Source organism: Nelusetta ayraudi, unplaced genomic scaffold (genome assembly GCF_046127955.1).
Source record: "Nelusetta ayraudi isolate G7.1 ecotype Tasmania unplaced genomic scaffold, CSIRO-AGI_Nayr_v1 ptg000027l, whole genome shotgun sequence".
Classification (NCBI taxonomy): Eukaryota; Metazoa; Chordata; class Actinopteri; order Tetraodontiformes; family Monacanthidae; genus Nelusetta; species Nelusetta ayraudi.
This window is the reverse complement of record NW_027466077.1, coordinates 5,954,043-5,969,312: the sequence shown is the minus strand read 5'-3', so window position 1 is coordinate 5,969,312 and position 15,270 is coordinate 5,954,043. Positions and strand designations below refer to the sequence as shown.

Below are 15,270 nucleotides of genomic sequence, written 5' to 3'. Positions count from 1 at the left end.
TAAAAAAAAAAAAATACAAATAAACGTAAATTATACTTAATTTACATGATTTTTTATTTAGATTTAGGTAAAAATTATTTTTAATTATTTTGTCAATTTCATTTAATGAACATTTCTGGTCATTTAAAATTTAAAATGTAAAATTAAAGAAATGCCACAACCTATTAGACAAACTGTTTCAGATTCAACCTAAACAGCCTGTCAAAGCGGTCATGTCATCCCTACCAAACACAACGAATATAAAAGATTAGAAACAATAAAGTTTGTACCTCTTTCTTCTTCGTCTCTCTCTGTTGTTAACAACTACGACTTCCGGCATGCCTAGCCCCGGTAGCGGTGCTAAGTGGCTAAACTCGGTCCTCCACTCAACCACAAACATATCAACTCCCGCTGCATGAACCTGTTAGGAAAAACAAGAAAGAACATAGATTTTTATTTTGTCAGTCGTCACTCCGGTTGTGTCTCAGTCAAGTGCTAATTGTCACTGAGTTACCAACGGCATTGCCAGTTAGCATGCGGTTTCCGCAACACATCAGGCAACTCGTGGACTAATTTCATCCCGTCATGACCGAGTTGAGGTGTCGGAATAATAAAGACACTCTGGATGAAGATATAGAAGGGACCGGCGGCTCAGAGAAATCACAAGGACCCGTTTTACGTGAGTGTCGCCAATTTAATTCACATTTTTGCAGACTTGGAACAGCAGCTAGCTTCCACCGTAGAAACATCCGCTAACTTGTAACTTTCTGAGATGATGCACCAGCTGTGGATGATTTCGGTCACTGTTGATACCTTAGCGTTGAATGCGGTTGCCCTGCTCCCTGTTTGAACGTATAATGATTGTACTAATGACGACAGATAATGAGGGGAGCATGTCCAATGGCGGGGCGGATGCCAAGCAGCAGAAAGATGCGAGTGAAGTTAAAGAAGTCGATGCGGAAAATAAACCTGAGGAATCAAACGGACCAGAGTCAACCTCGAAGAAGTCGTCTGCATGTAAGATTACATCCCACACACACTGTATATACGACTATAATATACTACATTATGGGCAGCCTCAGTTTATATATCAACCAATGGAATCTGTGTCTGTTTATATCATTCATCATCTGGTCATCGTGTCATTTACACCAATATTCTATTGCCGTATTTCTGAATTCTATCAAACTGTTTCCAATCAGGTTATTGATGTGACATGACAAATATTTTCTCTCCACAGCAGGTTTTGTTCAGTTCATCGTGAAGGGGATCTTTGGATGTGTGGCAGCCGTTGCCTGTGGCATGCTTTATGGCATTTATCTGTCGACATATCATGACAGGAAGTTCTGGTTTTCAACTCGACAGGTGGGCGCTGGCATTCTTTCACTTTGCTCCAGTTATGTTTTTGATTGTCTTCCCACACAAATTCTGAACGTAACTGTTTTCTTCTCGGTAAAGGAGCTCGAGCGAGAACTCACCTTTCAAGAAGGCAGTGGCCTTTACTATTATTACTACAAGCATATGCTGACAGCGCCGTCGTTTGAACAAGGTAGCGTCGACGGTTTGCTTTGACTGACTGACTTGAAGTTAACTTTGTGAAACTCTCATGTTGTCAACTGTTTTGATGTGATGGGATTTTCAGGTTTATTCGATCTCATCCTTGATAACAAGACGATATCTGGTCAGACCATCAACGTTGTGCAGCGTCTGTCCCTCTATCCCGAGCTCATTACAAGTTTCATATACAAAGTCACAAACAGTCAGGTGAGACTCTCGCTTATGTCTGATGAGCCTCTGAAGTAACAATTTTGTGCAATACAGCAACAAAGAGTTTCTTCTTTATTCCGCCTTTCTTGATTCTTTTTTCCTCTCTAGGATGTAGTGGAGCCAATTTACTTCTATGTGGGAACGGTCCTTGGACTGCAGGCGGTCTATGTCACGGCCTTGTTTGTATGCAGCTGGGTGATGAGCGGCACCTGGGTGGCGGGGGTATTGACCGTGGCCTGGTTTGTGATTAACAGGTAAAATGGAGACGCTTTCGCTCAGTATTCCTCCGTATGTGCCTCTGATTGTCCTCAGTATTTGTTTTAAAGTGGAAAGGTCTCTTTCTCAGACAGGATACAACCAAAGTGGACCATGCCATTCCTCAGAGGGACCACTGGGCTCTGCCTTACTTCTCTTGCCAGGTTGCTGCTTTGACAGGATTCCTGAGTAACAACATAAGCTCTGCCACTGAGGTTCGCCTCCCGTTAAAACCCACGACTATGAATCATCACAGTAATCCCCCTCCACTTGCCTCTAAGACTGTTTACCCCTGCAGATGTTTTGCTATCTCACCATGAGTGCCACCAGTGTGACCTTCCTCCTGATGTGGGAACACAGCCACTATGTGCTCTTCATTCAAGGCCTCTGTCTCTTCCTGCTGGACTCCTTTGACTTGGTGCCTCCCCGTAAGGTAACCGTCAGTCCTGGCTTGATGAAGCAGTGTACCACGTGAAGGCAATTTAATCACATTTTACAACAGCACCCGGAGTGACGATAAGATAAACAAGATGTGACGCTCAAAACAAAAGTCAGTTATTTGTTTATAGCTGATGGAAGAGGTTACAGGCTGTGTTGTCAATTGTGTATTGAGGTCTTTCACTTTACCAGATTTAAATTGTGAGCCTATTGATTGCTAAACATAATGTCCTTTCGTTGCTTTGTCTCCTTTCTGACACTAGATGGCCGATATCAACAAGATATACCTCAGCTCTCTGTTCCTGACTTACTTGCTGCAGTTTCAGAACGTCACCCTGCTCACTTCGCCACTCCTCAGCCTCCTGATTGGCTCAGTTCTCGCAAGGTACTTCCAGGTAAAGTTATGCATCTTTGAGTATACAGTTTCACGCACTCTTTTAATCCTGCTGGCCAACAAATACGAACTTTTAAGCTAAATCGATTACAAGTGAATTCAAAGGCCTAATTATTCTCCCCTCATCATTCCTATGTTTTACTTCAATGCTCTCTTGTAGTTTTCAAACCATGTTTGTCCAGTAAAAAACTTTGGATTTATTTCTATTCATGCAGGATTCAATGCATTTTATTGCTTCTTTTTTTGGCCATTTCTTTTGCAGCAAAAGATGAAGATCGGACCTCTTGTGGCTCGAGTACTGAAGCTCTTCCTGCACTTCCATCTGGTCTTTACCACAGGAATCACCTTCAATTACTTGCTCAAGGTAAAGTGAGGCAAAGTTTTTATCTGCCATACTGAAAGAAGAATTTGTACATATTGTTTAACCATTAATTCATTTACAGAAGCTGCTGCCTGTCAATGAGAGCGACTTCATATTAAAGTTTCTTGAGGTCAAATTTGGCCTGAACACAACAATGTGAGTTCAACTGTATGAACATAAGTTTAGTTTAAATACATTTTTGAACTACATGTTATCCCTTAGCTGTAGTCTTGGCAGTGTTTTCCACGGTTATTATGGTTTTCCATGTCATTCTAACAGCGGCGTCATTTTCCATGTTTCCTTAGTGAATTTGTCACCAACTTCCTTCTGTGCCAAGAGAGCCTCCAGTCGCCTGGTCAGGACCTATTTTTACGGCTGACACAGGCCTCAGTCCTGCCGTTCTACTTCTTGGTACTGGGAGTCTGCCTACTGTCCACCCTGCAGACCATTTACAGACGACTCAGGTGCACTGCAGTGTCTGTTCTATTCTGTTGAAGGCTCCACTGACTCGATTTCAAGTTGCTGAAAGCGTTCTTGTTATGTTCCAGTGGTCAGCCTTTGAAAACCAGCCACAGACTTGAAGATGGACAAATAGGAGGGCAGCCAGAGGTCATCTATCATGTTTTCCACACGTTGCTGTTTGGTGGCCTGACTCTGCTGTTTGATGGGTGCGTGAACATTTCAGCATCGCTTGCAGGAGTATTTCACAATCGTAGCTTGTGAGCTTGATGGTTGCTGGGTTGGTTGCACAAAGGTATCAGCTGAAAATAGTAACAAAGAAAAATAGGCTGATGACAATAATTTGTCCAGCACAACCTTTTTTTAAATGTCAATATCTCTGCAGCTGCCATAGAAATCTGTTTATTCTCTTTCTTACAGGATGAAATATCTCTGGACTCCCTACGTCTGCATGTTCACTGCTTTTGGTGTGTGTTCTCCAGATCTTTGGATGACTGTGTTTAAATGGCTCAAATTAAAGTCCATCCACCCTGTCGTGCTGGTGAGTGCCCAGTGATTTTAACTTCAAGTGGCCAAAACGGATTAAAAACAAGTTCCTACTGTGTTTGATGTCGAAATGAATAATTTGCTGAGTTTTGTGGGGGTTTTTTCTCCCCCGGACGAATCCTTCAGTCGCTGATAATGAGCACAGCTGTGCCGGCCATCATCGGCTTCAGTTTATGGAGAGAGGTGAGATTTTTGTTTTGTCTCTTCATCCCTTAGTAGCTCTTCCACACCTCGACAGGCACTTTACGTTGCTCTCTTCCCTCTCAAAAGTACTGCCCTCGGGTTTTGGCAGAGTTGTCAGAGCTGCAGGAGCTCTATGATTCCGACACGGTGGAGCTGATCAACTGGATCAGGTGAGTCATAAGCACTGACTTCATCTTAAAAAAAGGTTGACGTCGTATGTAACGTCTTCCTGCCTTTCAGGTCACAGGCTCCACTGGCAACTGTCTTTGCAGGCAGCCCTCAATTATTAGGCATGGTGAAGCTGTGCTCAGGGTTGGCTGTCACCAGTTTACCCCTTTATTCAGACATCAACCTGCTGAGGAGGACTGAAAATGTGAGTGCAATAATGTTAAAAACAAACAATAGAAATCTGCCTCAGAATGACTCTTATTTAATGTTAAATGGACACGATGAAAGGAATTTTTGGAATTCTTCTCCAGACCTACCAGGTGTATGGGATGAGATCTGCAGAGGATATCTATAAAATTTTGATGTCTCAAAAGACCAACTACGTCATCATCGAGGAGTCCATATGTAACGAGCTTCAGTTCAACAAAGGCTGCCGCACCAAAGACCTCCTTGACATCTCCAATGGACATGTAAGTTACAGCACATTCACCTACATATTGTTTTGCTGATTTTGGCATATTTCATTTTTTTCCCCACCCTTTCGAGAATGAAATGTAATCAGGTGTTATCCTCGTCCCCTCTCTCTGACCTCCTGCCATCCAGGTCGTTTATGACAAAGGAGACATGTACTCTTTCTCCAAGCACGCAAGATTCTGCCAGGAGATAAAACTCAACTACTCGCCGTACACAAACTATTTCACCCGAGTGTTCTGGAACCGCTCGTTCCACGTGTACAGAGTGAACTCGGTCATCTCCTTTCAGTACTGACAGCAGCTCAGGCCTGCCAACTGAGGGTTCACCAGGCCAAGCTCCACCCCTTAATATAAAAGAACCGTGGCATGTTGCACAAATATGTGAAGGGAAATCATTGCTGCCTTCCACATCCTGCTGTAGCTGAAGATGAAAAGCAGTCCGATTTAACTGAACTCACTGAAGAAGTGGAGTGCACAAAGCTTAAGTTGTAATATGCCATAGATAAATTAATGCACTGTAATTACAGAAGCCATTTCTTATGTGTGTGTATATACTTTTAAATAAAAGTGAATTTGGTCTCTGAAGACTATATCCACGTTTATTTTTATATTTGTCATTTAAAGTTGTAACTAAGTCTGTTCTGGTACATTTTACTCTCTTCTAGTGTTCTTAATTATTGTGCCAGCAGCACTCCATGAAGGATACCAGTGAGCTGTACACCACAAAATAAATACCTCTGCTGCTCATGGATTGGACCGCAACCGAGTGAGGCACAAAGTAATAATAATGTCAGACGCTCTAATCTTAAAAGCCCGGGTGGTTTCTGTCCTTCACATATTGTGAGAAAAGGTTTGAGTCATGCCAATTGGTTTTGACAGTTGTGCTTCTACGGCTTATTTTGTCTCACTTTTACTGTAGCCACTACATGGATGTTATGTTGACAGGTGGCAAAAACAAATTACACATTTCTCTATATTATTTTGAGCATTTATTGAAAATATTTGGGATAACTTCAACTGCAAAATATACAAATCATATCAATCATATTTATTTTTTATTTTAAATATATTTTTATTGTAATTTTTCCATTGATGTACTGGTTTCTACGGAGCCCCACGGGTGACATGGATGAAAAAATAACAATGTGTAGCCACGCATTACTATATCGTCCCCACGAGATAATAAACGCATGCCTACGCGTTTATTATCTCGTGGGGACGATATGGATAATGAACTCGATGAACCTAACCTGGTCGGTTTTCTTCAACAAACCTCGAGTTTTTCCTCAGTCTTCTCCATTTTACTGAGCCAGAAACACGTCTGTCTAGGGGGAAAAAATACTTTCGAAGTGTATGTTTTGTAATAAATTCACCCTTTTGTCAAAGGCATGCTTTGTCGGCATCTAGTGGTCGATTTAGATGACTACGTATTAAAAAGAAAAAAAAAGGAAAAAAAAAAGAAAAAAAGAAAACACACCGAGCCTGACGTCATCTCCTCTCCCCTTCCTGTTTATTTATTGTATTTCTCCTGCCTTGGGAGCACCTATCGCTACCGTGGCAGCATCACTCTGAAGGAATTCTTTGGTTTCGCAGTGGACAGTTTTTTTTTTCTCTCTCTCTCGTTGTGAGGTAAGAAAAACAGTTTCTTCTCTCCCCCATTTAGACGCCGTTCGTCAGCAAACGTTGAGGCTAACGGGCTGTTTGATACCGCCCCGTTACAGCAGTCAGCTTAGCACGGAAACAGGTCGAGTTAGCTGGAAATGTGAAGTGCGAATTTGGCCTGACTTTTTTAATTAAACACCGGCGTGTCCCTGGTTGCCTTGTGGTGAAACAAAACATCAAATACCGCTGCCCAATGCGATCCAGTCAGTGGATTCAAGTGACTATGCATGCTAAGCCAGCTAGCACCGTATCACAGATAAGAGCAGCCTGCTTCAGCTTGTCTTGTTTTGTTTTTTTGGGACACCAGGTGGCTCACGGGAGACAAAATCAGTTCACGGGGTGATATAAGTTGGCACGGCGCTCTCTGCTGCTGGCTCGTCACTGTCCATTCAAATGGTGTCAAAGGTCCGCCGCCTCCCGGAGCAACTTCTTGCTCTCGATGACGTCCGTCAGCCACTGCTCCCTGAACGTGGTCCTCCCGGGCGTGTGCACAAGCCGGTTGGACTCGATCATAAACAGCACCTCCACTGGTCGGCTTCGCGCTCCGACCTTGGGCACGCTCACGGCGAAAAAGACGCACGCCCTGGTCTCAATGGGCTTCTCCTTGGTCGGGGTGCTGAAGTTGGCCCGGTAGTGGTGGACGCCGCGGTGCTCGTCCTCGGTTGCGCACAGGACGTTCACGCAGTAGAGCCAAGCGGGCGGCAACCCCCAGGTTTCGATGTAGTCTACGATCTGGCCCTTCCCCACGTCCACCGTGAAGTCTCGGATGTTGACCCAGTCGATGTTGCTGGTGTTGGCGTCCGGAGAGACGTCCGCCTCCGCCTCCGCGTTCGTGTAACGGTTTTGGTGCTGCAGAGCCCTCTCGAGCAGCGCCGACTCCTTGGGGAGAATTGGAGGCTCGCGGTCCGTTTCCATATGATCGTGAACTTGTATGACGCGGCACCGTGGGAGTGCGCAAAGTCAAAGCGGAAACGAGCCAACTGGAGTCAAACTGACGAAAGAGATTCCCCTCAAAACCGAACTGGACCAAACTATTCAGGTGGGGGTATGTTTACGTTTTTACGACTCTGATGCAAAGCTTTGACAAAAGGTAAATCTCAGGATTCCGACACTCAATGTTCTGACCCTCAACCCGGAATGTGCGTGTCAAGAAGGACGAATAACGAGAAAATTTGCAATATCTGTGTCTGCTCCGTTCTCACCACGCAGACCAATTTCACCACCGCACCACGTCCGTCAAGTTGTTTACCGGTTGCCTTGGCTACCAGGTGGGAGACTGTGTGGTTGGTGCCCCCTGCTGGCCGATGTTGCAACACGCCTTCATCCATGTCACCAGGGGAGCTCCGTATAAATCAGCCTAATGTTGTCACGCTTTTCTCTCTCTTCAGGAAACATTGGAAGAAGAATAAACGCGCCACGATGAACCCTCACCCAACACCGCTGTAGCCAATGGCAGGTTGTTTGCCAGGATGCTGCTGCCGCCGCCTTCTTTCACCCAGGAGTCTTTCATTCCCTTGGCCAACTGAGGGTTGCCCTGCTGTTCTCAGCGAGCCGCTGAACACATGTCACGAATCAGGACCACTCTGGACAGCGTCACCAAGGCAGTGGGCAGCGCAGACCTCATGTCCAAGTTCTCCCGCCTAAAGCCCGGTGCCGCTGCAGTCGACGGCGCCCATGCGGGCAAGGTGCTTCCAAAAAATGAGACCGCGGCCTCTAAGGTCCCCACCGCTTCCCCCCCGCCTGAGGAAGCTGTAAACGAGGAAGGGGAGCCGCCCTCCGAGGAGGCGGAGTCTCACAGTCGGTGCCGGGACGTCGCAGAGGAGCCGTTCGTCTCTCCCAAGAATCCCACATCGGGCTCGTCAGCGAGCGCCACGTCATCGTCCTCCTCCTCTTCAGGTGTGGCCAAACAAACCATGCAGCTCTTTCACCCCACCGCCCTCTCCACCAACATGGACGAGACCTACAAAACCCTGGCGGAGCACATCAACAGCTACTTCGGCACCAGCACGCAGGCGGAGGAAGCGCACGGCGACACACAGGCGCAGCAGCACCAAGCCCACGAAGATGTTTCTCAGCCAGTTCTCACCGCTGCCAAGCAAACAGCAGGGGACCACATTCTGAATCTGTCTCCAGCGGCCGCTGGAAAAAGTGTCAAAGAGCCCGCTCCCTCCTCTGCACCCCCACCCCCAACCCCGTCCCAGTCTGAAGGACCCCCTGCACCCGCCCCCTCCTCCAGAAAAGGCTTCACCCACTACCTTTCCTACCCTCGGCCCAGCGTTCAGGCGTTCGTCGGCAGCTACATCGCCCCCCTTGTCCCCAAGTTCCGAGGCGACGCCAAAGCCCCCCTGGCAGAAAAGGGCAAGGCGTCGGCGGCTCCGGTTGAGCCGGCAGCGGAGAAGGCCGAGAGCGAGGAGGAGAAAGCCAAGCGGCAGCTGATGACTCAAAGGCAGAAGGTGAGATTTTGTGTTTAGTGCTCTAGAGTGCTCTTGGTCTCGAGGCCACGTTTTTAAGGGTCAGTAAAGTCACCCGCATATTTCTTCTGCAGATAATAGCCAAGGTGAGTGTGCACAACCGCACCAGGACCCTGGTGAAAGGTCTGCAGAGGGTCACGGACGTGAAGCTCCTCACCAATCGGGTGGAGGAGCTCAGCTTCCACCTCCTGGAGTTCCCCGAGATGCGAGGCGTCGCTGTCCAGGTTTGTTTGTTTGTGTCCCTGTCACTCCTCCCTCCTCCTCTCCTCCCCTCCCCCTCCCCTCCGCCCCTCCACGAATTTCAGACGGTCGTAGATCAGGAGAGTGTGCTGCCTGATCTGTTTTTCAGGAGAGCGTGCTGCCGTGCCTGTTGCGCCTGCGCCAGGCCAGAGACCTCCCCCTGCAGGCTGCGGTGAGAGAAGCGCTGGCCCTGGTCGGCTACAACGACCCGGTCAAAGGTCGAGGGATTCGAGTGTTGGCCATAGACGGAGGAGGAACAAGGTGAATCACGCACACAGCAGCCAGTGTGTTGGCAATGCACGCCCACACTTGTTTTGTGCCTTTATTTGGAAATGAGAATATTTAGAATAAGCTGTGTCCACGACTATTCACTGTATAAGGATTATACCGCTATTATTCCTATTACACGCAGCGGTGTGCTCGTTTGGATTACTCCTTTTTCCTCTTTTGCTGTTCCCCCTACCAGCAAAATTGCATTGGTGTTGCAGTGATCTAATGCCTTGTTTGTTCCAGGGGGCTGCTGGCCCTGCAGACCCTCCATAAGTTGCAGAATCTGACAGGAAAACCCATTCACCAGCTCTTCGACTACATCTGCGGGGTCAGCACAGGTCTGTCTCCCACTCCTCGGTGAATTCTGAATGTATTTTTTTTATTTACTTAACGTTTTGTCCCATTCTGTTTTTTTTCTTTTTTTTTTCATTTTTCATTTTCATTTTCATCTTCAGGCGCCATTTTGGCCTTCATGCTGGGGATCTTCCAGATCCCCCTGGAGGAGTGCGAGGAGATGTACCGGAGGCTTGGTGCCGACGTCTTCAAGCAGAACGTCATCGTCGGGACCGTCAAGATGGGCTGGAGCCACGCGTTCTACGACAGCGAAATATGGGAAAACATCCTCAAGTAAGACTGAGTGCATAGATCACTTTCTATCTGTCTTTGCGAGCTCAGTATCAGATTCACCGGCGTCTCGTTTGTTTTTATTTCACCATCTGCAGAGAACGAATGGGTGACGGTGTCATGATCGAGAGTGCAAGAAATCCTCACTGCCCTAAAGTAAGATTTTTTTATACTAAACACTTGAAATAAACACTTAAAATGATTTTATCTCTACGATTGAATTTTAAGCCTGTGCCAAACTGTAGAGTGGAGGATGCTTCTCTTTTGTAATTTTCCTTTTTTTTGTCCACCAGGTGTCAGCAGTGAGCGCCATTGTCAACAGGGGCTTGCCCCTGAAGGCATACGTGTTCAGGAACTACAGGCTCATGCCAGGAGTGAGATCCCACTACCTCGGAGACTGCAAACACAAAATGTGGCAAGCAATCAGGGCCTCGTCGGCCGCTCCGGGATACTTTGAGGAATTTGTGCTGGGAAAAGACCTCCATCAGGTGGGACATGTCGCTGTGAGAACCGCGCCACTTTGAAAACGTAGGCTGTAGACAGGATTAAAGAACACCAGTATAAACCTGGAGGCAGAAACACAATAAAAGACAAACATTTTTAAACATCTCATTGATTTGTATGGTAACGTGACAACATGAACATGGGGGGGCTGAGGTCATTTCCATGACACACCTCCAATCAATACACCTCCGCCACATCACGTGCAGCACCAAGGACAGTGGCATCGTGCGCAGTGTGTGCATTGCTCTCACTTTAAACACACAACCTTGAAGGCACTCTGCTAATTGGTCCGCCTTCTCCTCCGGCTGCCGTAGGAGAGAAAGTGAGGAGAATGAGATGGAGATAAATGAGAGTCTTCATGGATCAGTCTGTACCCGGAAAATAAGCAGTCTTGTCTCGTCTTGTCTTTGGTTTCCCTGAGGGTACACCAGTACCCAGCACACTTCTTATGTATTCAAGCAAGTTTCTCTTTTTCCCACATGTCAAGAATGAAAAACTATTTGACCCTAAAGGTTCCATATTCTGCAGATTTGACTTGACCAATGTTTTGTTGTCATGTGACGAAACCGAGGACATGTTCTGTTCACTGCGATTTCAACAGGAAGCTGAAACAACATGTCGCAGCTAAATAAGCTGTTCTCGAGAGATCTCGATTGTTTTGTGTTGTTAATTAACGATGAAAGGTCGCTCCTCTGGAGTCTCGGATGAGGAGTAAAAGATCTGAAAATGTGTGTAACGTGGGACCCTTCGGGCATCACATCAAGGCCTGTGGTGCGTGTCGGCTTCGTGTGTTTTATTTAGCGTTCCCCACTAATGCTTCACGCCACCGGGGATCCTATCAGAATTCTTCTTAGGCTCTAATTTGCGAAGCTTGATTATGAGGCCTGATACCCTTAGGTGGTCTTGTGGGCAGAAATTATGCCCGAGGTTTATCTTACCCTTAATAAGCCACTTAAGCTGCATAAAGCCTCGTCTCTTCCTCCTATGCAGGGGTCAGGGCAGGCAGGCCTCGGGCGTGATTTACTCAATATTAGATTCCTATCTTCTCGTTCCGCAAGCTGACGGAAACCTCGCCTGTTTTCTGCTCATTCAGATTTGAAACGGCCTGCACGAATTTTCTCATACTTGATTCAGGATGTTGAATGATTTTTGTCATTCACTTCCTGTCGTGTTTAGATTACAGGTTCAGTGTGTAATATTTTGAGATTCTCAAGAAGAAACAGCGAGATCAAGTCAACACCACCCTTACTTGCAATGCCAGCGGAGGTATTTCTCAGGAGAATTCTGCCGTTGCTGCGCGATCACTAGAAATATTCGGCACGCAAATACACCCACTCAGTCACGCACACGATACACACAGACTTTAAATGTCGGAACGGTCTCGTCTCTGTATGGCTTTCTAGCAGCGCCCAGGGCCACGTTGACGTTGTCGTGATCGGAGGCGGGGCCTCGGAGGTGAGGGGTTAAAAGGTTGTCGGGGAGGATCAGCTGCGCAATTAACCTTTCGTCACAGGGATGCAGAGGCTGGTACAAACCCTCGGGGGAAGGGTGGAGCTCTTTACGACTCGCACCTGAGGGAGACTGGGCGACGTGGAAATCCACCCTGTGTTGATGTTTTTCCTGGAGTTACGTCAGACTCTCATGGCTCAACCCGCTTCTGGTTAATTGCGGTAAAAAGGGTGAGCTCGCCCCGTCCGGATGCCTGTGCCCATCCTCCAGACGCGACCTTTAACCTTTGCTCTGCTGGAGGGACCGTTGGTGCGAGCCAGGAGCACTTCACTCGCTTTTCTTTTTGTTTGTTTGTTTCAAAAGAGAGGAAAGAGCTCGGCTTTAAATGGCTCCAGGCTTCCATTCAGCCAGACTGTCCCTTTTTATTTTCTCCCCTGTTTTCATGATTTGAAGCAGCAGCTTTCACCAAGTCACGTCATTAGTGGAAAAACGGACAAAAGATTAGGGGCGGGGTTCTGTGGCATGATAACAATTTAAGCTTAGAGATTAACAAAAATTAAAAGAAAATCTGAATTACCGATCAGAGTAATTCACACTTGGTGTAAGTTTCATGCAGCTAACGCCATCAAAAGATGTGTGTAGCCGCTGATTTGCTGCTTCGCAACGACAGCTTTTCTTTCCTTGTTTACTCCTGAACGATCCTCCGTCTGCCTGCCAACGCAGCAGCTCTCCAGCCAGGGAGCCTCTCGGCCGCGGCCGCGGGGAAGGCTCGTCCTGGCTGTCGAAAATAAACACCGTCCACCAGGACGCAAGGCTTGAACTGGAAAATTGGCTTTTTGTGCATTGGCTTCGTTTTTTTTAAAAGAAAAGAAAAGAAAGAAGGAGATAAGCTGTAGGTTGTAGACATTAACCGACGCCTCCTCTTGGTCCAGGACGGAGGACTCCTCATCAACAACCCCACGGCGCTGGCCATCCACGAGTGCAAGTGCCTGTGGCCCAACACGCCGCTGCAGTGCGTGCTGTCGCTGGGCACGGGCCGCTACGAGACGGCGGGCAAGAATGGCACCACCTACACCAGCCTGAAGGCCAAGCTGACCAACGTCATCAGCAGCGCCACCGACACCGAGGGTGAGCCCCCCCCCCCCCCCCCCCCCCCCACTGTGCTCAGCACATTCATTCTGTCATTTGTTCATTTACTTATTACTTAACAGCCTAACAGCTAAAACTACACTTTTAAAAGCGAATCATCAGTGATGGTGAGATTTTTGGTATCGAACTTTTTACACATTTTTGCTTGAAATGTCATGGTCATTGAATCATGTTAGGATTTTGCCTTTAGTTAGTTGATTATGCTCATGGTAAAACACAAGACAAAGATTACAGGCAAGTAAACTCATCTATTAACGTCTTTTCTTTGTAAATGTAAAAATTTTTGCATCTGATCGTGTTTTTTTTTATGACAAACAAAACCAAATGATTTATCTGTATGAAAATAATAAAATTAATTACATTTTACCACACAACACTGTTTAAGGAAAAGGTAATCATGCAAAAGAGCAAAAAAAAAAAGCAGCAATGTAACAAACTAAAAACCTAACAATGCAACAAATTACCATACATTACTCGCTGATATGGGAATCCTTGACTGGAACCTGTGAGGCCTAAATGCCTTCACAAGCCCTGCTGTTTCATCACCTGTTTTCCAGCCTGCTTCCGCCTCCATCTTCCGACAGCTTTGCCGTCCAGCTCTTTTCCTCACCCCATGATTCACTGTTTATTTTGCACTCATTCACTCATTCGAAAACATCTCAAGTTTGCCCCACGAGTCCTCCTTGCGCTCAACGGGAAGCCCGGCTTTTGAAAGCACAGACTTCACAGACCTCCCCTCCCTCTTCCTCCCCCTCCAACTCCTCCCCGCCCCCAGAGGTGCACACGATGCTGGACGCCCTCCTGCCGCCCAACACCTACTTCCGCTTCAACCCCTACATGAGTGAGGACATCCCGCTGAACGAGAGCCGCGCCGAGAAGCTCAACTTCCTCAAGGGCGAGGGCCACCGCTACCTGGAGCGCAACGAGGCCAAGCTGCGGCAGGCGGCCAGCGTGCTGAGCCAGGAGAAGAGCGCCATCCAGAGGGTGGCCGAGTGGGCCAAGCTCAAGGCTGACATGTACGAGGGTTTGCCCTTCCGCTCCAAACTGTAGACTTTCATTCCCCCGGAAACTAGACCGAGCCAAGAGCGAGAACAGGAGTGAAACGGACCACCCACCCCCTTTTTAAACACTTGATAGAAACTAAATCACTAAAAAAAAAATACATTTTGAGTACTGTTTGATAATGTGTATTTATTTTAAGAAAAGAAAACAGAGTTAAAAAAATACCTGAGAGTGAGCGGAGAAAGTGCCTGACGGATCCAGAGAGATGTGTTGTGTGATTTGATCAGATTGATCAGGAAGTAAAGATCATAGTAATTGTACATGCAAGTCGGGGGAAATATTTGAAGCTCGAGTCGGCATCGGCTGAAAGCACTGAGACGTTTATGTGGCACTTATACACAGAACCAGGAAGATTATTGTAGATAATTAGTAGTTTCTTTTTTGCTTTTTTTGCTTTTTTTGTTTTGGCATTTGCCGCAACTTGAAGACATTTCTAACACTGTACACAGCCAGACCTCATTCTTAACCAGGAGTCTTGTAAATAGCACTTAAAAGTCGTGATGACATCTTTGAATTTTGTGGCTTGCAAATTATGATGCTGAATTTTTCACCTCCCCACCTCCCTCCCACCTCCCGCGGTGGCTAATCCAGTCGCACTGATGGCACAGGGTAAAAAATAATTCCCCCGCGCCCCCTATTTTGTGGCCAAGTATCCAGCATGACCCCGCCTGCGTTCCCCTGCATCCTGGTGTTCCCCCGCTGCTCTTAATGCGCACTATCAATTCCACGCGGTGGTAATTGTGAGACTCCATCAGTCGTCGCTGCTCCGTTAAAGTTGCTAAAGAAAAACGAATAAAGGCCTGATGTGAATTCTTA

At 46.9% G+C, this 15,270-nt stretch overlaps 2 protein-coding genes across 2 annotated transcripts; both read left to right on the top strand.

Annotated features, from left to right (window-relative positions):
• The first annotated feature begins 394 nt into the window (after positions 1-394).
• On the top strand, positions 395-5,608 carry LOC142890954 (putative C-mannosyltransferase DPY19L4). The gene is made up of 19 exons (XM_076030316.1): positions 395-658; positions 859-996; positions 1,220-1,344; positions 1,438-1,528; positions 1,622-1,743; positions 1,855-2,000; positions 2,093-2,216; positions 2,300-2,434; positions 2,703-2,834; positions 3,096-3,197; positions 3,277-3,350; positions 3,500-3,658; positions 3,743-3,862; positions 4,074-4,194; positions 4,326-4,382; positions 4,470-4,552; positions 4,623-4,755; positions 4,862-5,020; positions 5,154-5,608. The coding sequence occupies exons 1-19, from the start codon at positions 565-567 to the stop codon at positions 5,316-5,318; spliced, it is 2,280 nt and encodes a 759-aa protein (XP_075886431.1). The 5' UTR covers positions 395-564; the 3' UTR covers positions 5,319-5,608.
• A 923-nt stretch (positions 5,609-6,531) lies between these two features.
• Positions 6,532-15,270, top strand: pnpla8 (patatin-like phospholipase domain containing 8). Its single transcript, XM_076030317.1, has 10 exons — positions 6,532-6,652; positions 8,074-9,138; positions 9,231-9,380; positions 9,506-9,657; positions 9,910-10,004; positions 10,122-10,293; positions 10,389-10,446; positions 10,584-10,778; positions 13,176-13,371; positions 14,168-15,270. The coding sequence occupies exons 2-10, from the start codon at positions 8,248-8,250 to the stop codon at positions 14,440-14,442; spliced, it is 2,184 nt and encodes a 727-aa protein (XP_075886432.1). The 5' UTR covers positions 6,532-6,652; positions 8,074-8,247; the 3' UTR covers positions 14,443-15,270.

What these genes read in the sequence shown, in the direction of transcription:
- LOC142890954 (XM_076030316.1), top strand. Translation starts at nt 565, where the DNA reads ATGACCGAGTTGAGGTGTCGGAATAATAAAGACACTCTGGATGAAGAT. An exon ending in CTGACTCTGCTGTTTGATGG is followed by an intron (nt 3,863 to 4,073) that starts GTGCGTGAACAT and finishes TCTTTCTTACAG; the next exon opens with GATGAAATATCTCTGGACTC. An exon ending in GAGCTGATCAACTGGATCAG is followed by an intron (nt 4,553 to 4,622) that starts GTGAGTCATAAG and finishes CCTGCCTTTCAG; the next exon opens with GTCACAGGCTCCACTGGCAA.
- pnpla8 (XM_076030317.1), top strand. Translation starts at nt 8,248, where the DNA reads ATGTCACGAATCAGGACCACTCTGGACAGCGTCACCAAGGCAGTGGGC. An exon ending in TGCGAGGCGTCGCTGTCCAG is followed by an intron (nt 9,381 to 9,505) that starts GTTTGTTTGTTT and finishes TCTGTTTTTCAG; the next exon opens with GAGAGCGTGCTGCCGTGCCT. An exon ending in GAAATCCTCACTGCCCTAAA is followed by an intron (nt 10,447 to 10,583) that starts GTAAGATTTTTT and finishes TTTGTCCACCAG; the next exon opens with GTGTCAGCAGTGAGCGCCAT.